The 26,543-nt window shown below is 45.0% G+C and overlaps 1 protein-coding gene across 1 annotated transcript; it reads left to right on the top strand.

Annotated features, from left to right (window-relative positions):
• The first annotated feature begins 1,206 nt into the window (after positions 1-1,206).
• On the top strand, positions 1,207-26,181 carry IDH2 (isocitrate dehydrogenase (NADP(+)) 2). Its single transcript, XM_056572012.1, has 11 exons — positions 1,207-1,464; positions 10,892-10,983; positions 13,482-13,647; positions 18,175-18,335; positions 18,421-18,564; positions 19,800-19,936; positions 21,362-21,513; positions 23,162-23,274; positions 23,863-23,960; positions 25,365-25,457; positions 25,829-26,181. Exons 1-11 carry the CDS (start codon positions 1,356-1,358, stop codon positions 25,914-25,916), a joined length of 1,353 nt encoding a protein of 450 aa, XP_056427987.1. The 5' UTR covers positions 1,207-1,355; the 3' UTR covers positions 25,917-26,181.
• The last annotated feature ends 362 nt before the right edge of the window (positions 26,182-26,543 follow it).

Here is a 26,543-nt window from a genome sequence, read left to right as displayed (position 1 = left end):
AATTTACCACTAACATAAAGTAGAATATGTCACGAAAAAACAAACGAACAATCTCTGAATCAAAGTCATAAGTAAAAGCATCCCAGAGTTATTAATGCTTAAAGTGACAGTGGTCAGATGTGCAAAAAATGGCTGCGTCCTTAAAGGGGTACTCCGGTGCTTAGACATCTTATCCCCTTTCCAAAGGATAGGGGATAAGATGCCTGACCGTGGGAGTCCCGCTGCTGGGGACCCCCCCGTGATCTTGCACGCAGCACCCCGTTTGTAATCAGTCCCCGGAGCGTGTTCGCTCCGGGTCTGATTACGGCCAATCACAGGGCGGGCGGCGTGTGACGTCACGCCTGCGCCCCCGTGTGATGTCACGCTCCGCCCCTCAATGCAAGCCTACGGGAGGGGGCGTGATAGCTGTCACGCCCCCTCCCATAGGCTTGCATTGAGGGGCGGAGCGTGACGTCACACGGGGACGCAGGTGTGACGTCACACGCCGCCCGCCCTGTGATTGGCCGTAATCAGACCCGGAGCGAACACGCTCCGGGGACTGATTACAAACGGGGTGCCGCGTGCAAGATCACAGGGGTCCCCAGCGGCTGGACTCCCGCAATCAGGCATCTTATCCCCTATCCTTTGGATAGGGGATAATATGTCTAAGCACCGGAGTACCCCTTTAAGGTCATAATGGGCTGGGTCAGGGTCAAGTCCTGGGGGAAAAAAAGTGCAGGAACTCACCCATGATTTCCACTCAAGGGCTGGTCCTGCAGGACTCCTGCTAATGGGAACGGTGTTCCTGCTGTGGAAAAAGTGCAGGAAATCTGTTCCTGCAGGACTTGAGCTCTGGCTTGGTCCTTAAGGTGTTAAATAAGTCATGGAAACCCTCCCTGGATGACGTCACTATTTCGTATCACGTGAATCCCAAATATGGTGTGCCTAAACTGCAGCACGGCTCTAGACGGTACAGCCTGAACGGCCCGTATTTCATGGCAGTATTCACACTATCATTTCAGAGGGAAAGGGCCTTTATGTCCACCGGCAGTAGAGGGGATAGAGGACCATCCATAAGGGGCGGGGCTAGACTTCCCCACGCTCCAGCAGCAAAAGGGTTACTGCGCCCCCACTTGCCGCGCGTGAGAAACGAATGAATGAAAAGTAGAGCATGCTGGCGCGCTGGCCCCGCCCCTTCTCTGGTGCTGCCGTGCGTGACGTCATCCCAAGTATAAATTGCTGCGATGCTGACGTGTGCGCCCTTGAAGCCGGGCGGCTCGGGGGTAAAGTGAGGCGCGAAGTAACGAAGCTGCGGTTTACCCGGAACACCCCCCATCTTGTGACCGTCTTCCCGTCTCTCTCTATTCTACGGAAACATGGCCGGCTACCTCCGAGCTGTCACCACTATCTGCAAGTCCTCCGCCGGCGTGCTGGGCAAGAACCCTGGAGCCTTGGCCCCGGCCCTGACCCAGCAGCAGAGGAACTGTGAGTGTGCCGGCTGTGTGCCCAGTGCTGTAGGGAGGTCAGGGTGACTGTGGGGGCAGTGTAGACGCTCCGGGACCGGCTGGAGGTGTCGCGGGGGATGCACGGCGCCCTTTGTCTTGCAGTGAGGATGCGGCTCCCTCCCCCGGTGTCTCCATTATTCCCTTTATGGCCATGACCGGCTGCTCCCGGCTTCCTAAAATATCCTCGGTGTCTGGCGGCGCCGCACGTACTGCACGGGCCGGGGGTGGCGGGGGCCGCTATTGTCTCCTCCCTGCAGGACTGAGGATGCGGCCGTGTGAACCGGTACTAAGGGCATCTGATTGACCTTCATCCATTGCTGGGACCCAGTAGGTGCCCCACCATGAAGTCAGGGCCAATCCCCCGCCTATAGGGGTGTCTTATATGGGGTCTGTGCTGGATATATGGTCACTAGTGTAAGGCTCCACTTAAAAATAATTCACATCTGCTTTGCCATAGATTTCAATGTATTTTACTGTACAAATTCCGCAGCTTAATTCATTTCCACTAGAGAGAGGTTTTTTTTTTCTTGCGGAATACGCGAGCAGAAGTCCATTGAAGTCAATGGGAAAACTTCCGCTTGAAATAGTTTCCGTGTGGAAATTCCGCATGAAAAAAATAAACATAAATGGAAATGCCAACTGGTGGTTGTAGTCCAGCAAAAAAAATAGTTTCCTCCTATATTCCGCGTGGAAAATCTGCACTATTTTCACGCAAATTTTGCTCCAATAAAATCTTAAACGCATCATAAGGGTTGTGAAGGGGTGTGAATGCATCATAAGGGTTGTCCTGCTGTGTAGTTACACCGGGCCATCAAAAGGGGCGCTATAGTGTCCAGCAATGAAGGGGTTGTTCAGTCTCCAACAAGTGGGGGGCCTGCTGGCTGCAGATGGTATACCACTGTTTATCTACCAGGGTGCCTCCAGTTGTTGCAAAACTACAACTCCCAGCATGCCCGGACAGCCGAAGGCTGTCCGGCCATGCTGGGAGTTGTAGTTTTGCGACAACTGGAGGCACCCTGGTAGATAAACAGTGGTATACTGTGCTGAGCAATAGAGAAGCAGCCTGCTTGCCAGCCAATACCCCTTGCCTACCAATAGGGGCAGGGTTATCTTTAGATGGGATACATTGCCCACCTCGGGGGAGCAGCCGGCTGTAGATAGTAAAACTTGCCCTCAATCGGGGGTTCAGGCTGGTGCAGATGGAATACCCTGCCCACCAGTAGGGGGAGCCTGCCAGGTACATGGCTTTTCTGGACTCTTCTCTGTAGAACTTTGCTGGAGTCACAAGTCAGGGGATATTGAAGTGTAGTATCAGAATGCAGCACTAGATCAATATAATGCCGCTCTATAGTGCTGAAGGTTCTGCTGACTGTTGGCTGTTCTGGTAGCAGCTGTCTCTTCACTGTCTGGAATGCAAACGGCATCGGCTTCCATGAACCACGTGACGAAATGTCAAATGGAAAATATTCCGTGTGTACACAGTGCAGGTCTGGTGGCTGCTGAGCGACGGCCCAGAAATGCCTTTATCTGACTGTATATAGGAGTGGATACTGTGCAGAGGGTCCAGTCTGCTTGATCAGTTGTTCCAGCAATGAGAGAAGTCACATGATCTATTTGACCTTCAGGGCAGCGTTGACCATATGGTGGCGCTGAGGCTTGACTGTGGTGACAGACATGGGCAGAAGTGGTGGACACATGGCCTGAACCGGTTGTCTATAAACAGTTAATTCTGTGGCTGTCTATGTAGAGTAGAAACAAGTAAAGAGATGACTCCTGTCCCCTGTTCACCCCGGATAGAACCTGCAGATCTCATAGAGGTGGAGATCAGAAGGTAGTAGGATATACCATCTGTTATGTAATGCCAAGCTGCAAGATGCAAAGAATTAGGCTGCATGTGTGAGCCTGAAATGTGACGTGTTACTACTTACTATGTAGCGGTATTTGGCTGCTGTAATGTTTAATGGAACTGGGTGTGTATCCTGAATAGGGAATATCTGGCCAACTGCAGATCTGTGGTAAGAGAAGCATACATCCAGCAAGGCTTTTAGTAGAGATGAGCGAATTTACAGTAAATTCGATTCGTCACAAACTTCTCGACTCGGCAGTTGATGACTTATCCTGCATAAATGAGTTCAGCTTTCAGGTGCTCCTGTGGGCTGGAAAAGGTGGATACAGTCCTAGGAGACTCTTTCCTAGGACTGTATCCATCTTTTCCAGACCACCAGAGCACCTGAAAGCTGAACTAATTTATGCAGGATAAGCCATCAACTGCCGAGCCGAGAAGTTCGTGACTAATCGAATTTAATGTAAATTCGCTCATCTCTAGTTTTTAGGTTTAGATTCTGGCCTAGTTTAGTGGGCATCATTATATATACAGATTGTTATGGCGCCAGTCTGGGTACTGGACAAATGCATTGCCAATCACAAGTGGCTTTTCTGCCTATTGGTTAGCATTCTGAACTTAAAGGGGTACTCCGGGTGGGAAAAAATTTTTTTTTAAATCAACTGGTACCAGAAAGTTAAACAGATTTGTAAATTACTTCTATTAAAAAAAAATCTTAATCCTTCCAGTACTTATTAGCTGCTGAATACTACAGAGGAAATGGTTTTCTTTTTGGAACACAGAGCTCTCTGCTGACATCATGACCACAGTGCTCTCTGCTGACACCTCTGTCCATTTTAGGAACTGTCCAGAGCGGCATATGTTTGATATGTGGATTTTCTCCTACTCTGGACAGTTCTTAAAATGGACAGAGATGTCAGCAGAGAGCACTGTGCTCATGTCAGCAGAGAGCTCTGTGTTCCAAAAAGAGAACCATTTCCTCTGTAGTATTCAGCAGCTAATAAGTACTGAAAGGATTAAGATTTTTTTTTTTTAATGGAAGTAATTTACAAATCTGTTTAACTTTCTGGCACCAGTTGATTTAAAAAAAAATCCACTGGAGTACCCCTTTAAGATTTAATAAGTCGGATGCCCTTATGATGTCTTTTATGGACCTGGTTCTGATGTCCCCAGACATGACTTTAGTTCTGTAGAGCAGTGTTTCCCCAACCAGGGTGCCTCCAGCTGTTGCAAAACTACAACTCCCTGCATGCCCGGACAGCCGTTGGCTGTCCGGGCATGCTGGGAGTTGTAGTTTTGCAACAACTGGAGGCACCCTGGTTGGGGAAACACTGCTGTAGAGATATAGACCATGTAGTACCCCTGTCTGGATACTGTATACAGAGTAGTTCCTATGCCATGAAGGAAACAAATAAGTAGTTGTCTGCCAGCTAGACTTGTGTGGGAGCTTTGATGAAATGTTGGGCTTTCAGAATACTAACAAGCTGGCGGTGACACCATGGGAACTGTGCTGTCCTGCAGGTTTCTAACAACTTGGGTCACATTGCTGTGGAAACTGGCAACACAAACAGCGGAGAAACCTAGACTAAACAGGTTGGGCTTCCTGGTGCACCACTTGCTTTCTCCATGGTAGAAAATTCGGGATCCAGTCTTACAACCTTTATGGCCGTGACCTTGGCCTGTTTAAAGGACTTCTCTGTCCCGCCCTGCATTAGTGGAACTATTAAACTAGTTCCCACAGTAACGTACACCTGTATAGGGGCCTGCTGCAGTCATGTTCACGGCCATCTCCCGGAAGCACTTAATCTCCCATTCAGAATAATCTGGACCTCCCCAGTCTGAACTTGTAGGAGGATAGTGAAGGTTGATGTAGAGGTCATACATGGTGTCAGTCTCTTGAAGAATGTGGTCAGACTAGCTTCTTGGATGGCAGAAGTTACGGCTTTCCATTCAGGACGTTTTCTGCAAAGCTTCCCATAGCTGCGTCTACTTGCAAGGCTTAACTAACTCGCTGAAGTCAGCTACATTTCTAGAGACTTTCCCCTTCTGAGGAGTATGTGATCGGATTAGATGTCGTACCACAGGGCTGCCTGTTACAGACTCTACGTGCTAATAGGGATCGACTGATATTGATTTTTTTTCAGGGCAGATAACGATAATCTGTGACCTTTGAGGCAGATAGCCAATAATTTATACCGATATTCTGGTATAAATTATTGGCTATTTCTCGCTGCCCCATTGCTTCCCCCATCCCGGTTTTATAATTACCTGTTCCCGGGGTCCGCTACTTCTGGCTCCAGCGGCGTCCTGAGCTGTCACTGTGCGCACTGATGTCGCGATGAGGACATCACACCTCATTGCGCAGCGTGCAGGACGCCGCAGGAGCCAGAAGTAACGCGGACCCCGGGAACAGGTAATTATAAAACTAGGGATGGGGGAGGCAATGGGACGGCAGCGGTCGTCTCTGGCCGGGGGGCGGGGCATTTTTCTGCAAGGTAATTGCTGATGCCAATAACGTCCAAAATTGTGAATATCGGCCAAACCTATAATCGGCCGATCCCTACATGCTAACCAGTTGACTACTGCTGCTTTATGCCTTTCCTTCTAGGGAATGGGTTACTTTGCTTAAACAGATTATCAAGGCCTTCATGTTTGTTCTGCATTCCGTATTATAAGCTAGTGCAGTGTTTCCCAACCAGGGTGCCTCCAGCTGTTGCAAAACTACAATTCCCAGCATGCTGGGAGATGTAGTTTTGCAACAGCTGGAGGCACCCTGGTTGGGGAACACTGCACTAGATGGATAAACCTCCCTTTATATCCTTCATAGCTATTCATGTTATAAAAAATGGTCAAGTTTCATTATTGGTCTCCACAATGCATCCTCGGGATGCCCTTAATCACTACATTCACATGGTTCAGCTTATTGCAGGACAACGTCTTTAGAAGATGTTGGCCTCTCGTGTGATCTTCGGCGTGGGTGTCTTAAAGGGATACTCCGGTGGAAAACTCATTTTAATTCCACTGGTGCCAGAAAGCTAAACAGACTTGTAAATGACTTCTATAAAAAAAAATCTTTACCCTCAGTACTTTTTAGCAGCTGTTTGCTACAGAGGAAATTTTCTTTTTGAATTTCTTGTCTTGTCCACAGTGCTCTCTGCTGACACCTGATGCTCATATCAGAAATTGTCCAGCACAGGAGAAAATCCCCATAGCAAACCTATTCTCCTCTGGACAGTTCCTGACACAGAAATCGTGTATCAGCAGAGAGCACTGTGGAAAAGAATTTCCTCTGTAGCATACAGGTGCTAAAATGTACTGGAAGGGTAAAGATTTTTTTAGTAGAAGTAATTTACAAATCTGTTTAACTTTCTGGCACCAGTGGAGTTTCCCTTTAATGTAATTTTCCTTTAGGCTCCATGAGCGACTTGGACTGTCATGTGACGTTACTTATGTAACCCGTAATATACAAATCGTGTATCTAGATGGAGAAGTGTATTATATTAAGGAGCAGAACTTGGGCCTGAGGTGGAGTTGCTACAGTTGGTAGTTACTAATGCCCTTGCCATTCATTCCTGAGTGTAACTACAGTAAATAAGTTATTCTCCTACCCACCATACGGAAGTGTCCTTCACATGACTCGTGACTTTCTACTGAATTTTTCATATTATAGCTAAACAGTTGCCCCTACCCTATTGTTTTAACAAGAAAAACTGCTTGTAAAAAAGTTAAATGGGCACTGTCATGAAATAAAAAATGGATATGTTGTAGTACTTAAGTACTACAACATATCTCTAATATACTTTGATTTTAAACTGTTTTAAAATCACTTTTTTTTCATTTACTTTTAAATTCGGCCACTAGGGTCGCCCTCCTAGTGGCCGAATGCATTGGGCAGTGACGTCACTAATGAATTTCGACTCGTTGAAGCCTAGCAACGAGTCGGAATTCATTCACTGCAGTGCTCGCTCCTGCCTGTCAATCAGACAGGCGGGAGCGAGCGCTTTGAAGGAAGAGGATGCGCGCAGGCTCCCTGGCAGGATCCGGCGACAGGTAAGATTATCTGTTGTCTGTTCTGAATGCTTTTGCGGGGGGGAGGGGGGGGGGGTAGTGGGTTGTGCGGGGCCAGGGGGGTTGCGGGCTGCGCGGCGGGAGTGGGATGTGCGGCCATCACGGTGTGCCTCCAATTGTTTCCCCACTAAAACTCCAAGCATGCCCTGACAGCCAATAGATGTCAGGGCAGGCTGGGAGTTGTAGTGGGGAAACAGCTGGGGGGACACTGAATAGGTGAACTAAGGGGGGGTGGGAATGGAGTTGAGCGGCGCGCCGGGGGGGGGTGGGTTGCCGGCTGTGCGGCGGGGGGCAGGATGTGCGGCCATCACGGTGTGCCTCCAGTTGTTTCCCCACTACAACTCCCAGCATGCCCTGACAGCCAGTAGATGTCAGGGCATGCTGAGAGTTGTAGTGGTGAAACAGCTGGATGCACCCTGTTAGGAGAACGAAGGGCGGAAGTTGGCCCCCAGCAGGCATCAGTGACGTGGTGCCTGCTGGGGAAGTCTGCCTGGTAGTGAGCACACTACCAGGCAGACTAAATGCCATTTAAAAAAAAAAAAAAAAGGCAGGGGGGGGTGTTAGGGATAGAAGGGCAATAGGCAGGGACAGAAAAAAACATGATGGTGGGAGCTACTCTTTAACTAATCCTCCAAATATCATTGCACATACCGTATATACTAGAGTATAAGCCGACCCGAATATAAGCAGAGGCCCCCAACTTTGCCCAGGAAAAGTTATTGACTCGACTATAAGCCTAGAGTGGGAAATACCACCCCCTCACCCCCCCCCCCCCCCCCCCCCCCCCCCAAATGTAATCATCCAGACCCCTGTCATCATCGCCCCCTTCATCATCACCGCCTGAAAATCCCTTTATCAGTGGTCTTCAACCTGCTGACCTCCAGATGTTGCAAAACTACAACTCCCAGCATGCCCGGACAGCCATAGTCTGTCCAGGCATGTTGGGTGTTGTAGTTTTGAAACCTCTGGAGGCCTGCAGGTTTAAGACCACTGCGGCCTTTGTCATCATCCAGTCCCTTTTTGTTTTGTACTCTCCTCCCCTTGGCGGGAAGTTAGGGTGAGCTGGTCCGGGCCATCTATGCTGCAGGGACCGTCGGGTGGGGATGATTAGTCGTTGCGGGCTGTCCATCTTCACCGGGGGGGGGGGGGCCTCCTCTCCGCGCTTCGGGCCCGGACTAGTGCATTGCCTTGACGACACACAGGGACGTTGCGCATGAACGTCCCTGTGTGGCGTTGTCAAGGCAATGTCACTACTCCAGGGCCGGGCCTGAAGCGCGGAGAAGACTAACCATCCCTATCGGACTGTCCCTGCAGCATAGATGGCCCAGACCAGCTCACCCTAACTTCCCACCGAGGGGAGTTCAAAACAAAAAGGGGGGGCTGGATGATTAAGGCAGAAGGCAGCAGTGGTCTTCAACCTGGGGACCTCCAGAGGTTTCAAAACTACAACACCCAGCTTGCCCTAGGAAACCTCCGGCACTGCAGATGTTTTGGCCTACATCTCCCATGATACTTTTAGCCAAAATGCTACCAAAGCATCATGGGAGATGTAGTCCAAAACATCTGCAGTGCCGAAGGTTAAAACGGAAATGGAAGATAGTCAGCTACTCCTTTCCCTGCGCCCGGCAATCACCTCGGATATAGGAAGAAAGAAAGCAGGAGCCAGCGCACGTTCTTCTGATTTATTCAAGATGTATAAGCAGGTAACAGGATGATACACATACCGGCACTCCGGATAGGATGTGATGCATTTCAGGTCACATGACCCTTTGTCAAACAGATCAGTCTGTCTGTTTGACAAACGGTCACGTGACCCGAAACGCGTCACATCCTATCTGGAGTGCCGGTATGTGTATCATCCTGTTACCTGCTTATACCTCTTGAATAAATCAGAAGACCGTGCGCTGGCTCCTGCTTTTTCTTCCTACTGCCGAAGGTTGCCTATGCCTGCTTTAGAGTTTAGTCTACTTGCCCTAGGGCAGTGGTGTCCTAACTGTGGCCCTCCAGATGATGCAAAACTACAACTCCCAGCATACTCCGGGCATCCGCAGATTGAATCCCACTGATGAAGGGATTGACAGGTGGAGAGTTCACTCGAGTATAAGCCGGGGCCTTTTCAGCATGAAAAATCGTGCTGAAAAACTCTGCTTATACTTGAGTATATACGGTATACTTTAGGTTTTCTTAGAGTTTTTTACTACATGGAAAGTAGGTAGCTACCTAAACAGTTAAATACCAAATGGTCATAGACTGGGGTTAGATTACGTCTTGTCAGTCATTTGAATGAATCTGACAGAACTGACACAAATGGAACACTTTTGCGTAGATATCAGTTACCCTAGGCTTCAATGTAAAAATTTGAACAGACATTATAATTTGTTTGGTGTCTTTTAAAAATTTTTTTTTTTTTTTTTTTTTTACACAAAAATACATTAAAAAAAAGACAGAATGGATGGGGACAGATATGAGTAAAGACCTACTAAAATTAATTGGGGGGGGGGGGGGGGGGGGGGGTTAAACATATGTTTCCAGTTCTCTTATGTCCAAAGGGAACAGTAACGGAAATCAGGCAGAAAAAACAAAGCAGGTTAATGCTCTATTGTGTAGTTTACAGCAAAAGGTAAAATAGTCTCAAACCATTACAGTATAAGGCCAATGACAGGTCTTGTGATATAAATGTACCCAAATTATATTTAGAATAGTCAGTATTTAGCATTTTTAAAGGGGCTCTTAGCAGCAAAAGTCCTGGCAGGTCACTCCTCTTGCCCTATAACTTCTCAGACGAGAGCAGTGGGAACCATATTGCAATTATTTTTAAAGGCATAGCCTTTAAATAAATATTATACAGGGACGGGTACACTTTAACAGCAGTGGATACTGTATGTGGTTGTACTCTAGACCAGAAAGTAGGTTAAAGGGGTACTGAGAAAATTTTCTGGCACCAGTTGATTTGAAAACAAAACATTTGTAAATTACTTCTATATAAAAATCAGAACTGTGTATTCCACAGGAAGTTGTGTATTTCTTTTTTTTTTTTCTTTCTCTCTTCTGTCTGATCACAGTGCTCTCTGCTGACACCTCTGTCCATGTCAGGAACTGTCCAGAGCAGGAGAGGTTTGCTATGGGGATTGCTTCTGCTCTGGACAGTTCCTGACATGGACAGAGGTGTCAGCAGAGAGCACTGTGGTCAGACAGAAAACAACTCAACTTCCTGTGGAGCATACAGTTGCTAAGTACTGGAAGGATTAAGATTTTTAACTTTCTGAAGCCAGTTGATATGAATTTTTTTTTTTCCCCCCACCGGAATACCCCTTTAATAGTTTATAGTGCTGTGAAATGCGAATCTACAAGTTGCTAGATATATATTTGTAAGTCCTTTTGAAAAGTAACTCCTGAGCACCTGAAGCCTTCTAAGACCTGCTTGGTTAGCATCTCTTCTACTTCAACCTTGGTTAACTATTTACGCCTGTTCTGTTTTTTCCATTTTAATTTGCAGATGCAGACAAACGTATTAAAGTGGCTAACCCAGTGGTGGAGATGGATGGGGATGAGATGACCCGCATCATCTGGGAATTTATCAAGGAAAAGGTAAGATTGCTGTGTGCAATGCTGAGCTCAGCAGTTTGCTACTATGTCAGTGCTCCTCAGTGTCCTTTAGCTGGAGGCCAGACACATCCGGGAGATTTATCGAAACTTGTGCAGAGGAAAAGGTGCCAATTTGCCCATAGCAACCAATCAGATTTCTTCTTTCACTTTGCAGAGGCCTTGTTAAAAATGAAAGTGATCTGATTGGTTGCCATGGGAGACTAGGCATCTTTTCCTCTGTACAGGTTTTGATCTCCCCCAGTATAGAGCTCTGTGTGATCTGATCAGTCTGTCTTCCCCATCTGCCTCCTTCTCACATGAAGATTAGACTGCACCATTCATCCGCCTAAGCTACTTTATTACTGAAGGTAAACTTCTTAGCTTCTGGTCATTTAGAGAGTCTACCGGGAAAGTAGACTGTTCCAACACTCAGACATGTATTGGTATAATTTTGATGAACCAACAATACTCTGTAATGCAGGGTTTTAGAGCAGTTGTCAAATATGAGCTACAATCCGGTCAGTAAAACAGGTTTGTGAAACCAGGGCCCAGCATGCCTCCATGTAAATGCTCTAGAGCAGGCATAGGCAACCTCCGGACTACATCTCCCATGATGCTCTTTCAGCCAAAATGCTGCCAAAGCATCATGGGAGATGTAGTCCAAAACATCTGCAGTGCCGAAGGTTGCCTATGCCGGCTTTAGAGTTTAGTCTATTTGCCCTATGGCAGTGGTGTCCTAACTGTGGCCCTCCGGATGATGCAAAACTACAACTCCCAGCATGCCCGGACAGCCGTTGGCTGTCCGGGCATGCTGGGAGTTGTAGTTTTGCATCATCCAGAGGGCCACAGTTAGGACACCACTGCCCTAGATTGTGTTTGAGGCCAGACTTATGAATAGTTTCGTCCAGGGTCCAGCCTGGCAGCCATACCATTGCACCTCAGGGCTAGGGAACGTTCCAAGTGCACCAAAAGTCGTTATTTACATATTGGGATTTTGTGTCATCTTGGGGAACTGCCCTGTGTAGGGGAAATAGTGAAGACCATTGTGATCAGAATCAACTGCACTATTTGCCTGTACCAGCAGGTTAGTAAAGGTGGCTCTGTTGTCCCATTTAACAATCCCTCCTCCAAACAATGACAGGAGATTTGTAGGGGAAGACATTTTGCTCCTTGCAGATTTTTGGGATGGAGTTACTTAAACTCCTTCGATCAGTTTTTCTGTTACAAAATAGTTTAAAGGTCTTCCTTAAAGGGGTACTCTGGTGGAAAACAACTTTTATTTTAATTCAACTGGTGCCAGAAAGTTATACAGATTTTTAAATGACTTCTATTGAAAAATCTTAACCTTTAGCTGCTGTATACTACAGAGAAGTGATTTTCTTGAATTTTTCTGCATACAGTGCTCTCTGCTGACACCTCTGTCCATGTCGGGAACTGTCCCGAGTAGGAGCAAATGCCCATAGCAAACCTCTCCTGCTCTGGACAGTTCCTGACATGGACAGAGGTGTCGGCAGAGAGCACTGTGGTCAGACAGACAGGAAATTCAAAAAGAGAACTTTCTCTGTAGCATACAGCAGCGAAGTACTGGAAGGATTAAGATTTTTTTTTTTATCAGCTGCTGTATGCTACAGACTTCTTTTCTCTTTGAATTTATTTTCTGTCTGAACACAGTGCTCCCTGCTGACACCTCTGTCCATGTTAGGAACTGTCCAGAGCAGGAGGGCGTCTTTTCCTGCTCTGGACAGTTCCTGACATGGACAGAGGTGTCAGCAGAGAGCACTGTGGCCAGAAAAACTCTATTAAAAAAAAAATCTTAACCCTTAGCTGCTGTACTACAAGGAAAAGTGATTTTCTCTTTTTAAGTAATTTACAAATCTGTAACTTTGTTACCATTTGATTTTAAATAAAATAAATTTCCCACTGGAGTACCCCTTTAAGACAAATCCACTTCCATTCTTGGAATCTGCTCAGATCCATAGTGGTGTCTGGGACAGAATCACTACTCGAGAGCCTTGAGATAATAGCTTGGCTACAACTGAGGCAAAAGAAAAGACTGTCCTCTGAAGATTAAGGCATCTTTGGCTCAGGTTGGATCAGCTGACTCTTCACAAGACAAAGTTTGCAGGGCGGCCATATAGTCTTCCACTACAGATTGGATGTGTCAGCAAAACAGGCCTACCTTGCAGTCATGAAGGATTTGTGGAAACAGAATTAAAGTAGGAAAAATTTCTTTATTTTTTTTTTCTGAAAGAAAGCGAATGACTTTTTCTAATACTGGTTAATCCTTATTTATAGCCTTAAATAATGTGTATGAAAGTGTTTCCCCAGATGTGGTGCCTCCAGCTGTAGCAAAACTACAACTCCCAGCATACCCGGACAGCCAAAGGCTGTCCGGGTATGCTGGGAGTTGTAGTTTTGAAACAGCTGGAGGTGCCGTGGTTGGTAAACACTGGTGTAGACTGTTATCCAGGTTTGTCATTGTCTTGTCATTTTCTTTTCAGTTGATCCTGTCTAATGTTGACGTTGAGCTTAAATACTTTGATCTTGGCCTTCCATATCGTGACCAAACCAATGACCAGGTCACCATAGACTCTGCTCTGGCCACCCAGAAGTACAGTGTTGCAGTAAAGTGTGCTACAATCACTCCTGATGAGGATCGAGTAGAAGGTATTAACTTCTCTACATGTGTTCATGTTAAAGGGGTACTCCGGTGGAAAACTTTTTTTTTAATTTATTTTTTAACTGGTGCCAGAAATATACAGATTTGTAAGTTCTATTAAAACATCGTAACCCTTCCAGTACTTATTAGCAGCTGTATGCTACAGGGGAAATTATTTTCTTTTTGAATTTATTTTTTGTCTTGTCCACAGGGCTCTCTACTGACACTTGATGCCCATATCAGGAACATTCCAGAGCAGGAGAAAATCCCCATTGCAAACCTATGCTGCTCTGGACAGTTCCTGATATGGACAGAGGTGTTGGCAGAGAGCACTGTGGACAAGACAAAAAAGATTCAAAAAGAGAACTTCGTAGCATAGAGCTGCTAAAAAGTACTGGAAGGGTAAAGATTTTTTTTTTTTAATAGAAGCCATTTACAAATCTGGTTAACTTTCTGGCACAAGTTGATTTTAAAAAAATGTGTCTAGTGATAGAATGACAACATAGTATGCTGAAATGCAAACATTTTCTGGAAAAAAGTATGAGTTTGACTATTGGCACCTCACACTCAGTAGGATGGAAGGGGTTTATTTATTTTAAAAAAAATTTAGGCTCCTTACTGCAATACCAAACAATGTAGAATATATTCCACTCCTTGCTCCCTGACTTATGTCTATTTCCTTGGCTTTATTACACAGTCAAATTTTAAAGGGGTACTCCGGCACTAAGACGTCTTATCCCCTATACAAACGATAGGGGATAAGATGTCTGATCGCGGGGGTCCTGCCACAAGGGACCCCCGCAATCTAGCATGCAACATCCATCTGTTAGCACTGTAGGAAGCGCTGGAGGCTCAAAGTCTGACTCCGGACCTCGGGGACATTGTCACGTCCCGTCAATGCAAGTCTATGGGAGGGGGTGTGGCGGCCGTCACGCCACCTCCCATAGACTTGCATTGAGGGGGGTGGAGTCGTGATGTCACAATACTCCATCCACATGGTGGGGAGTAATTAGACTTGAAGCCTCCTGCACTTCCTACAGTGGTAACAGGTGTGTGCTGCATGCTAGATTGTGGGGGTCCCTAGCGGCAGGCCCCCCGTGATCAGACATCCCCTATCATTTGGATAGGGGATAAGACGTCTTAGTGCTGGAGTACCCCTTTAATTGGGGTTAACTTCCTTTTTATACACATGATGGGCAGATGATCAGTGTGTGTGCAAGCAAGTCTACTGTGCTGCACTATAGTCACTTTTTAGATTACTATGGGTTTGCGCTTTAAAGCGTACCAATCATATCCAACAAAAAATTTTTTTTAAATATCACTTAGTACCTAATTCTGGCCATGTACATCTGATATTTGTCTAGCAACTTTATTTTTTTATTACTTTTAATTTAGCTCACTAGTCTGAATTCCTCTCAAAGGGAGGGGGCGTGGCCTCACTGTAGGTCTCCACCCCCTCCCTCAGTATGCTGTCTGCTCACATCTCCCCTAGAATTAGCAAAACTACAGCTCCCAGCTTGTCCTCACTGACAGTAGCCGGACACAAGATGACAGTGGGAGGATTTTTCCTCCAGCTATGAGCCCTGCACTCACAGCTGTCAATCAAGGAAGTGTGTCCATGATGTAGGTGATGATGGTATCTGACAGTGCCTATTTAAGTTTTAGCTTTAAGGTAACAACTTATCACCTATCCAGTGAACGGGTGAGAGGTGCCAGGTTGGAGGTGTCCTAGTGCCCCTGGAATGGAGGTGTGGGTAGAGTATGTTAACTGCTGTTAGGCTGCATTCACACTACGTTTTTGCAATACAGTACCCATACAGAACCGTATTGAGAAACGTATGGCAAAATGTGAATCAGGTTGTGTGTGTCCCCCCCCCCCATAGCCTACCAAGGTTTTTGGTCCATGTGAAAAACCGTATTCACTAGTGTTATTTATTTTTTGTTTATGGGGGGGGTTTACAACATGGGAGTCAATGGGAACCGTATGTGCATATGGTTCCATCCGGTTGGCACCATATGGTTTTTGACTTTGCACAGTTTAATTTTTTTGCTTGGAATTTCAATTAAAAAAAAAAAGGGAAACTTTATTCATAATGCAGTGAAAAGTTAGTGTACTTTTTTTTTTCTTAAAAACAGGATTCCACCAGACATAATCATTTTTCAAACCGTATACGTTTTTTAACCATTTAAGAGTCAAAATTTGTTTACATGTCTTGATAGTTTAGTCAGGTTTTGAGGAATCCATTCATCAAAAACTTGATACAGGAACTGTATTGCAAAAATGTGGTGTGAATGCAGCTTTAACTAAATTCTTAAGAGAACTCCAGAATATAAAAATTGTCCCCCATACTGCAGGCAGTAAAAAAAATAAAGATGTACATACCTTCCTCCGCTCCCCCGGGGCCTCCGGTAACCGTCTCCGGTCTCCGCCGCGATGCTCTTCCTGGTTGCCGGTGGTCGGTGAGTCATACTGCGCTCAGCCAATCACCAGCCACAGCGAAGTCCCGACTCGGCCGGCGATAGGCTGAGCGGCAGTATGAGAACGCTTCAAGACACACAATTCTTCACTACACCGGCACCTGCTGCTGGGGCCGAAAACGTCACACTGCCTCTCAGCCTATCGCCGGCCGAGTCGGGACTTCACTGCGGCTGGTGATTGGCTGAGCCCAGTATGACTCTCCGACCACCAGCAACCAGGAAGAGGATCGCTGTGGAGACCGGAGCCGGTTACCGGAGGCCCCGAGGGAGCTGAGGAAGGTATGTACATCTTTATTTTTTTTACTGCCGGCAGCATGGGGGACAATATTTATATTCTGGAGTTCTCCTTTAACTTGTGATTGTAGGTCCCAGCAGTTGGAACCCCACCAATCCTGCTTATTGCCTGGGTGAAAACCCTTGTTTTAACCAGATCTCGTTAACAGTTCCATCTGCTTGTATTTTCCAGCTTATTAGAGCACTTTTTATTCGGGCCATAAAGTCTTAATCATTCCTATATCTGGAAGCTTAAAACAATGTTTATTTCCCATACTGTATTCTCATGTATTTGTATTCCATTGAGGCTTTGACGGCAGTGCTAGGGAATAGACTGCCATCCAGTGGATGCTTGGTATATGACAACAAGCTTATGCAGAGTCCTCCTCAAATAGTATTTGAATATTGCTCTTGACATTCCTTTTTAGGCACACATGGGTTATGTGGCATTAAAACCATCTATACATGAAATTCCCTTATAACCCAGCAAATAGTTTTGACTCATTTTTTATTTTTTTATTTCCCTCCTCACATTAAGAATAACACTGCCCCACCCCCACACAACATGAGTTTTAGGCTTATTTTTGTGGAACAAGTTGTACTTTTTATTGGCGCACTTTATTTTATCATACAAACTTGGATAACATGGTGTTTCCAATGGTATGATTATTTATATTTTTCTGGGAAGTGACTTTGACCACAAATCAGCATTTTTGGTGTTTTTGGATTTTTTTTTTTCTTACACCATTCACCTTTCACTTACATTACATTGATCTGTTTTTGTCGCTCAATTGCGAATGGGCTGCCTAAGGCAGCCTTAAAGGGGTACTCCGGTGAAAACCTTTTCTTTTAAATCAACTGGTGCCAGAAAGTTAAACATATTTGTAAATTACTTCTATTAAAAAATCTTAATCCTTCCAGAACTTATTAGCTGCTGAATGCTACAGAGGAAATTCCTTTCTTTTTGGAACACTGATGACATCACGAGCACAGTGCTCTCTGCTGACATCTGTCCATTTTTAGCAACCATGCATAGCAGATGTATGCTAAGGGCAGCATGGTGGCTCAGTGGTTAGCACTGCTGCCTTGCAGTGCTGGGGCCTTGGGTTCAATTCCCACTAAGGACAACAATAAATAGAGTTATTATTATAACCACGTCAGTAAAGAGCACTGTGCTCGTGATGTCATCAGAGAGAATTCCAAAAAGAGAATAATTTCCTCTGTAGTACTCAGCAGCTAATAAGTACAGGAAGGATTAAGATTTTTTTAATAGAAGTAATTTACAAATCTGTTTAACTTTCTGGCACCAGTTGATTTAAAAGAAAAAAGGTTTTCACCGGAGTACCCCTTTAAACAATCGCCGATCCATGAGCAGGATGGGAAAGTCCCTGTTCCTCCATCTGCATCCACAGACTACGTGGCAGAACTGCCGCTGGCTCCTCTAGACACCAGGGATTACTGGCCTTTAATTGATCACAACATTTTAACAATTTAAATGACTGTGCTAGCGCTGGTGTCCATCCTTACTGGCAGATGTCAGCTGCTAATAGCAGTCGGCATCTGCTGGTTATGACATGGACCTGACGTGCAGGCCCGCACCATATTCCCCTCACCCGATCCATGACGTGTGTGTGTGTGTGTGTCATGGGTCAGGAAAAGGGTTAAGGATAGAATAATCCATAGTGGTCTCTGATCAGTTCTTCCTGATGCAGCATTCATTGACCACCTGCTGTGATAACCTTACATGAAAACTGCAGTAATATAAATGTTCTCCTAAATGATAGAGTTCAAGCTGAAAAAGATGTGGAAGAGTCCCAATGGAACGATCAGGAATATCTTGGGTGGAACAGTCTTCCGGGAGCCAATTATTTGTAAGAACATTCCACGCCTAGTTCCTGGTTGGACGCAGCCAATCACAATTGGTAGACATGCACATGGTGATCAGGTACAACCAGCGCACTGATTCTTGGCTTATTATGGTTGGTGTATGTCCTGTCAATGACATTCATGTTTCTTCCCTCTTTTTATAGTATAAGGCCACAGACTTTGTTGTTGATAAAGCCGGAAAATTCAAGATGGTGTTCAACCCAGCTGATGGCTCAGCCGCTAAGGAGTGGGAAGTGTTTAACTTTCCTGCAGGAGGTGTTGGCATGGGGATGTACAACACAGACGAGGTAATTCTGTTGTAATGGATGTTCAGCTATAAAGTGGATTGTAACCCCTCCTTTCCTGCCTACACATTAATAAATCTGTTTCTGGGTACAGTACAAGAGACATTGCTTTTGTGACCATTGTAACTAAAAGGGTAGAAATAATCCACTTCATCTGTTTAACCCCTTAAGGACTTAGCCCATTTTCACCTTAAGGACTCAAAACAATCTTCGTTTTTGCACTTTCGTTTTTTCCTCATCTTATAAAAATCATAACTCGTTCAATTTTGCACCTACAGACCCATATAAGGGCTTGTTTGTTTTTAGTTTTTTTTTTTACGTGTACGCCATCGACCGTGCGGCTTAGCTAACATTATATTTTAATCGGACATTTTCATACTGTGACACCACGTGATTTTTATTTATGCATTTATTTTTATTCAAATTAAAAAAAATCATCATGGTAGATTGCCGATTGGACGATGAAGAGGCAGGTCAGGACTCTCCCATCCTCTAGTAAGCTGATCGGGACATCGCGATAGTCCCTAAAAGCTCCACTGAGCTGCTGGGATAGTCTTACTTTCAGTTTAAAGGCGCAATCAACTTTGATCGCGGTGTCTAAAAGGTTAATACCAGGCATCGGCCCGAACATTAGCCGTGGGTCCTGGCTGCCCATAGCAACCAGGACCCATGGGGTTTAACCCATTCTCCGCTTGTGAGAACAGTTTAAACCCAGTTAGCAGGATCAGGGTGTACAGGTATGCCCTGCGTCCTTAAGGAGTTAAGCATGCTTTATAAAAAGTAAAATGTACTCCGGATGGCAAGGGGTGGTCAGGCATAAATGTCATTTATATTGTCGGGAGGGGGTAAGTAAGACCCTCCCTTACCTTACTTGCTCCTGCAGCTTTGGAGCTCTGCTGTCTAGTGTCTGAGGCAGGACATCGCTGTGGCCACTGATTGGATGAGTGGGCATGTAAAGTCATGTCCCAGAAGTGCCTGACAGCCATTTTAAGGCCAGATACCCACAACATTAACTGAAAATGCCTACAATGTGCATTTTTATGGTTTTCAATGGGAATTCAGGCAGTGGTACACATATGAAGGATTGGCATGGCATAGACGAACATGACGGTGGATATTTGGGAATCTGAATTTTCTGTTAACACACTTGGTGCATGTCGACTCAACAAAGTCTAGCACTCAAATATACAGATGTGTGAATAAATGTCTTAAGACTAATCTTTGTGCTTGGTTTGCAGTCTATCTCTGGTTTTGCACACAGCTGTTTCCAGTATGCAATTCAGAAGAAATGGCCTCTGTACCTGAGTACGAAGAACACCATATTGAAGGCTTATGATGGCCGGTTCAAGGACATCTTCCAAGAGATATTTGAGAAGTATGTGTAGTAGGAATCTTTAACCCCTTCCCGCTATAGGACGTATATATACGTCCAAGCATCAGACACGTTCGCACATTTGGACGTAGGCATATGTCCTAACTATCTCCGGCACTGCCGCGGGCAGCGCAGGAGATCAGCAACGGGACCTGGCTAAATCGCAGCCAGCGTCCCGCCACAGCTGCCGGAGCCGCGATCGTGCTGGTCCCGGCAGCATTAACCCCCTAGATGCCATGATCAATCCTGATCACTGCATCTATGGTGTTGACAGGGGGAGCGCACTCCTCTTGTTCGCCGCAATACGATCGCAGGTCGCAGTTGGTTGCTATGGCAGCAGGAATTCTGTGAGATCCAGGCTGGATCGCACAGGCTGTAGTGTGTGCAGCTCATCAGGTCATACTGTGCTGCAATACAAATGTATTGCAGCATAGTCAAACCTGTAAAAAGTGTTAAAAAAAAATTTAAATTAAAAAATAAATAAGTTCTTCAATAAAAGTATGAAGTGTAAAAAAATGCCCCTTTCCCAATAGAAGCCCTGTATTATCACCAAAAAAAGATCAAAAACACAAATCATGTACATAATGGGTATTGCCATGTCCGTAATGATGTGTACTATAACATTTATAATGTAAATTATCCCGCAAGGTGAACGCCATAAAAAAAGCACTAAATTTGCCAATTTTGGCAAGAAAAATCAAAAGGTAGCATGTATCGTAAAAATGATACCATTAAAAAGTACAGCTCAAAAAATAAGGCCTTACTCAATGGCGTCTGACGAAAAATAAGTTACGGCTGTTGGAAAATGAATGGCAGAAAGAATTTTGCTCAGAAAAGGAAAAAGAACATAGAAAGCCATATAAAATGGGTATCGCCATAATCGTACTGACCCACAGAATAAATGGAACATCACTTTTACCGCACAGTGTACACCATAAAAAAAAAGTCAACAAAATGCACAACTTATGTAAAGTACAATGTCACGAAAAACTATCTCAGAATCTCTCTACTCAGTGTTCTAAAGTTATTACCATTTAAAGAGATACATGTCAAATAAAAAAGAGCCTGGTCATTGAGGTAAAAAAATGGGTCCATCCTTAAGGGGTTAAATGTTGGCAGATATTGGTTGGTCATGAAGTTACAAACACTGAAGGTCTTGCCTGAGGCGGTAACACTTGGTTATTTGTGGCTTCTGAATAAACTCTGGCTACAAATTGATTTCCTTTGTGAAACAGCTGCTGTCTGGAGGACACTGAACTTTATGACTATATTTTTCCATGATGAATATGAAGCGTTCAAACCTAAATATCATACAAGCAACAAGGAAGTTTGTTCATGCTTGTGTACACACTGGGATTATTAATGAGAATTGTCTAACTGGAAGGTACAGATTTCCATTGTAACGTGAACGCCTGCTTTTGTTTCTAGGAATTACAAACCACAGTTTGATAAGCTGAAGATCTGGTATGAGCACAGGCTGATCGATGACATGGTAGCTCAGGTTCTCAAGTCTACTGGAGGCTTTGTGTGGGCTTGTAAGAATTATGATGGCGATGTCCAGTCTGATATCCTTGCTCAAGGTAGGCTTACACTTGTGCTTATTGACCAGCCCTCGTTCTGCCTCAGTCTGATGTCAAATGCATATTATTTTCCATGGCAAATAAAATTTTACATTAAGGGAGTTTTAAAATAGTTTTGAGCTACAAATGATGTTGAAGATGAAGTATTTGTCACATGGGCTTAGAATACATAGTAAAATGCTGAGTAAAACATCACTAGGAAGGATACGGGCAGCTTATTGATATTGGTGACCTGAACTGGAGGAACTAGTGCCAGGCAGTTTGGTGCTTGTATAATGGAACATGGGTGAACTGAAGATACAGACAAAGGTGACAAAGGTAATTTTACCCCTTAAAGGGGTGCTCCGCTGAACACATGTCATCCCCTATCCAAAGGATAGGGGATAAGATGTTAGATCACAAAGGTCCCGCCAAAAGTAGGGATTGACCGATTATCGGTTTGGCCGGTATTATCGGCCGATATTCACGATTTTGGACGGTATTGGCAATTACCTTGCCAATAATCTGATAATGCCTCGCACCGCCCCAGCCAGAGACCACCGCTGCCCCATTGCCTCCCCCATCCCCAGTTTTATAATTGCCTGTTCCCGGGGTCCGCACTACTTCTGGCTCCCGCTGCATCCTGTTACACTCTGCGCAATGACGAGTGATGTACTCAACGCGACGGCAGTCAGTGCGCACAGTGACAGCTCAGGATGACGCCAGAGCCAGAAGTAGTGCGGACCCCAGTAACAGGTAATTATAAAACTGGGCATGGGGGAGGCAATGGGGCAGCGGCGGTGGTTGGACTGAGGACCAGCAGGGGGAGAGAAGCAGGCGGCGGTCTCTAGGCAGAGGATGGGGGGGGGGGGGGGTGCAGCGGCAGTGGTAGGACTCAGGAGGACCCCAGGACAGGCGGGGGAGAGAAGCGGGTGGCATCGGCGGTCTCTGGCCCCCGCAAAAGCCGCCGCAGTTCATTACTTTAAAGCGCCCGCTTTAAATCAATGATCTGCAGTGGCGTCACCGTGGGGTGGAAGGTTGGGGTGATAAATAGCCGATAGCTTATACCGATATTCCGGTATAAGTTATCAGCCTTAACCTCCCCAGATTATCTCTCTGCCCTAAATCCATATCGGTTGATCCCTACACAAAAAATTTGGTATTGGTTGTGGACTTGTGACAAATTTAATAAACGGCGCACAGACTCTGATAAATTTATCCGATTCAGTTTCTAAAGTCACAGATTTTGTCCAAACGTGCGACTTCTGTATGAAAAGTCATAAACCCTGACTCGAAAGTCGCACATAAAATGTAGGGCAGGGCTGAATTAACCTGAGAAACCGTCTATTTCTGGGATCAATGTTGCGACGTTCGCAATTTGAGCAGTGGTCAAGTACTAAGTGCTCTAAATGGCTTAAAATCATGGAAACTTTTTCTAAAGCAATTGTAGCACAAAGACACATGGACCCATTGTGTGACATTTTGTGCGACAAACCTAGAAAGAAAAAACTGTTTAAAAAGCTTTCTAAATATCTTAAATCCCCCCACGTAGTGTAAATTGTGCGGTCAGTCCTTAGGTGCCCTGGAGACTGGGTTGGTGAGCTCTTGTGTCTAAAGACTCTTATGTGGGTAATGTATAGTACTGAATATGGTTCCTTTTATCTTTCAGGATTTGGTTCTCTTGGATTAATGACATCTGTCCTGGTATGCCCAGATGGAAAAACCATTGAGGCTGAAGCTGCTCATGGAACGGTTACACGTCATTACCGGGAACATCAGAAGGTGCCATTTCGTACTTCTTACTCCTGCTGTGCTGAAACTCAATTCACTCCACTTCAGTAAAAATATAAGTGCTGCAGCGCTCACAACCTCCAACTGAAGAGTGGGGTCACAGAATGCTGGCGACAGCTGTTCAGCTTTCCGAAGCTACTTCAGGCCACCCACACTAGGACAGATTTAGGGACCATATAGGTTGAGAGGTGCTTGAACATTGGCTTTTTTTGTATGTAAAGCCGGTTCTGTGACCAGACTCTTATAATGACTTACTGCCGCCTTTATTTCTTTCTGAGGTTGGTTGGATAACTGGTTATGGGCTGAATTGTTGAGCATTTCTGAACTTGTAGTCAGTGCTATGGACTGTATGCAACTAGGACATGTGCTAGTCATACTCTCCATTATCACTACTATTAATGTATTGCATCTTGTTAATAGCTTTTCATCCCTGCAGGGTACAGTTTCTTTAATAATGTGTAATTCTTTTGGGGAAGTTTGCAAACCTAATTTGTACGAATCCTATTGGGGGTTATAAACACATGTGCAGCTCATATCTTCTCATTCTAAAAATAACTTTTTTTTTTCTTCAACACGAAGGGTCGTCCCACAAGTACAAATCCTATTGCCAGTATCTTTGCATGGACTCGGGGCTTGGAACACAGAGGAAAGCTGGATGGAAACCAGGATCTGATTGAGTAAGTCTTCTACATTTTAGTGTCTGGATTAAAAATAACTAATAAAGAATAAAACAGAACAGTTAAAGCAAAAATATTCTAAAGTGAATGTTTGTTTCCAGTCACAAGCCAACAGAGCACTGAGTTTGTTTATGAATATGACAACACTGATGCCACATTGAAAGAGAATTTATACTGAAAAATGTTCCCATTTTGTAAAGTTACGGCCTGTTAAGATAAGCCACCAATTTATGATCATAGGAGGGCTTAAAGAGTACCGGTCATTAAGTGCCCCCCTTTGATAACACCCCCTGCCTCAATTTTTTTAGTTTTTATAAACCTTTTATTTTCCCCTGGTCTTCAGCTCACACTGAGCCAGCTCTGGCGGTTGGGAGGGGGGGTGTTCCCCCTCCTCTGCGTGTGTATCACAGAAAGGAGGGGGAGGGGAGATGAGAGCCAACCTGCAGAGATTGGCTGCACACAAAAAATGAATGCTGTATATAGCTGAGGTCCCATTCACACTTCCTGACTTTAGTCTCATGGCCGGCATGAGACCAAACTCAAGTCTGCTGGAGACCCCTAGTGGCTGTATGTAAATTTTTTTTTTTTTTTTTTTTTTTTTTCTTTCTTAAATATACATTTTTAATTGTCTTCCATTAAGACAAAATATTTTTAATGACATTGCCCACTTAACTTTGGGAACCTCAATGATTTCAAGAATGAAGCAGGTGCTGGTGTAGCATTGAACTTCTTGTGACTTGGCCTTGCAGGGAACCACAGCCATCCCTATTGACATTATTCTCACAATTGGTGGGGGCCCACTTAGTGGATGAAAACCCATTTGGCTGATGCATTCTGGACACAGGTGCCATAAACTGATAGCTGCCAGACTGTTCTCTTAAATGTTTAACATATTGGATTCACTTTTACGTTGGCCCCAGCTAGAGATGAGCGAAGTTACAGTGATTTGATTCGTCACAAACTTCTCAGCTCAGCAGTTGCTGACTTTAGCCTGCATAAATGAGTTCAGCTTTCAGGTGCTCCGGTGGGCTGGAAAAGGTGGATACAGTCCTAGGAAAGTCACCTAGGACTGTATCCAACTTTTCCAGCCCACGGGAGCACCTGAAAGCTTGAACTCATTTATACAGGCTAAGTCATCAACTGCCGAGCCGAGAAGTTCGTGACAAATCTAAATTACTGTAAGTTCGCTCATCACTACCAGTGGTGTCCAAACTGTGGCCCTCCAGGTGTTGCAATACTACAATTCCCAGCATGTCCGGACAGCCGTTGGCTGTCCGGGCATGCTGGGAGTTGTAGTATTGCAACATCTGGAGGGCCACAGTTTGGACACCACTGGTAGTGATTCTAAGCAGTTTCTCCTCCTTCCTCATTGCAGTTTTTAAGACTTTTGTTCCTTTCTTGCAGCTTTTCCCTGAAACTGGAGAAGGTTTGTGTGGAGACTGTGGAGAGTGGTGTAATGACAAAGGACTTGGCTGGCTGTATTCACGGTTTAAGCAAGTAAGTGGCTGTAAACTAAACACATGTACAGGATAGATTAATCTGACGCGTCTTGATCTCTCTTGAGTCTACATTTAAGCTCGAGAACAAAACGCGTCAGATTATTCTATCCTGTACATGTTTCCTTGCTATGGCATGAATAAAGAAGCGATCTTAAACATACCTGGTGCCGGACAACAACACTTCTGCTGTGTTGTTGGAGCCGGGGCGGGACCGGCGGGTCCATTGAGCACAGGTGTGTGGGTGATCGGCCTTTGGCGGTGAGCGGACACAACAGTTCTTCTTGAGCTGTAAACTAAAACTCTGAATCATTGAATTTAAAGAGATTTGCACAGAATTAGAATTTCACTGCTGTTCTTTTTCTCCTGCAGCGTCAAACTCAATGAGCATTACGTCAACACAACAGACTTCCTGGACGCTATCAAGAACAATCTGGACAAAGCACTGGGCAAGAAATGAAGTTTGCACTAGTCCAGACAGTTTTACCTCATTTTTAACCTTTTTCAATATAGGAAGTCGCCTTAGAGTGACTTTGGAACAAACTTTTTTTAACCTGTTTAATGCTGGTTGTATTAAACACCCTGCACAGCTGCAGAATCAGGGCAGGTGTCGGTCACCTGTGTTTAGTGCTGGACTTCAGTATACCGCACCTTTTTTGTATGTCATCTTGCCCAAATGGTGCCATGTATAGCGAATAAAACCTTCACAAACTTCTCCTTGTAAACTGGTTTGAGTTGTTTTCTTGTTAAATTGTATCCTGCGGGTCTGTGGCTTATGTGCAACCAATGACTCTACAATATTGCAAATGGACACGAAGGCTGTACTCAGTGGCCCGGATTTATCCATGTGCCTGAAACCTGAACTGTCAGGTTTTGTTTAGAACCAATCACAGCTGAGCTTTCATTTTACCAGAGTTTAGGCTAATCTGTGCTTATAGGAAAATCCAGGAAGCTTGGCTTTCAGCGGTTTAATACATATGAACCAGAGTATTTAGAGGCTCAAAGTAGTCTTAAGATTGTAAGGGCTGCTTTAAAGGAGAAAAAAATAGAAACAAAATTAAACTACAGCTGTAAAATGATCCACTTG

The sequence above is a fragment of the Hyla sarda genome, chromosome 4 (genome assembly GCF_029499605.1).
Source record: "Hyla sarda isolate aHylSar1 chromosome 4, aHylSar1.hap1, whole genome shotgun sequence".
In the NCBI taxonomy this organism is placed as follows: Eukaryota; Metazoa; Chordata; class Amphibia; order Anura; family Hylidae; genus Hyla; species Hyla sarda.
This window is presented reverse-complemented; position numbering and strand designations above follow the sequence as displayed.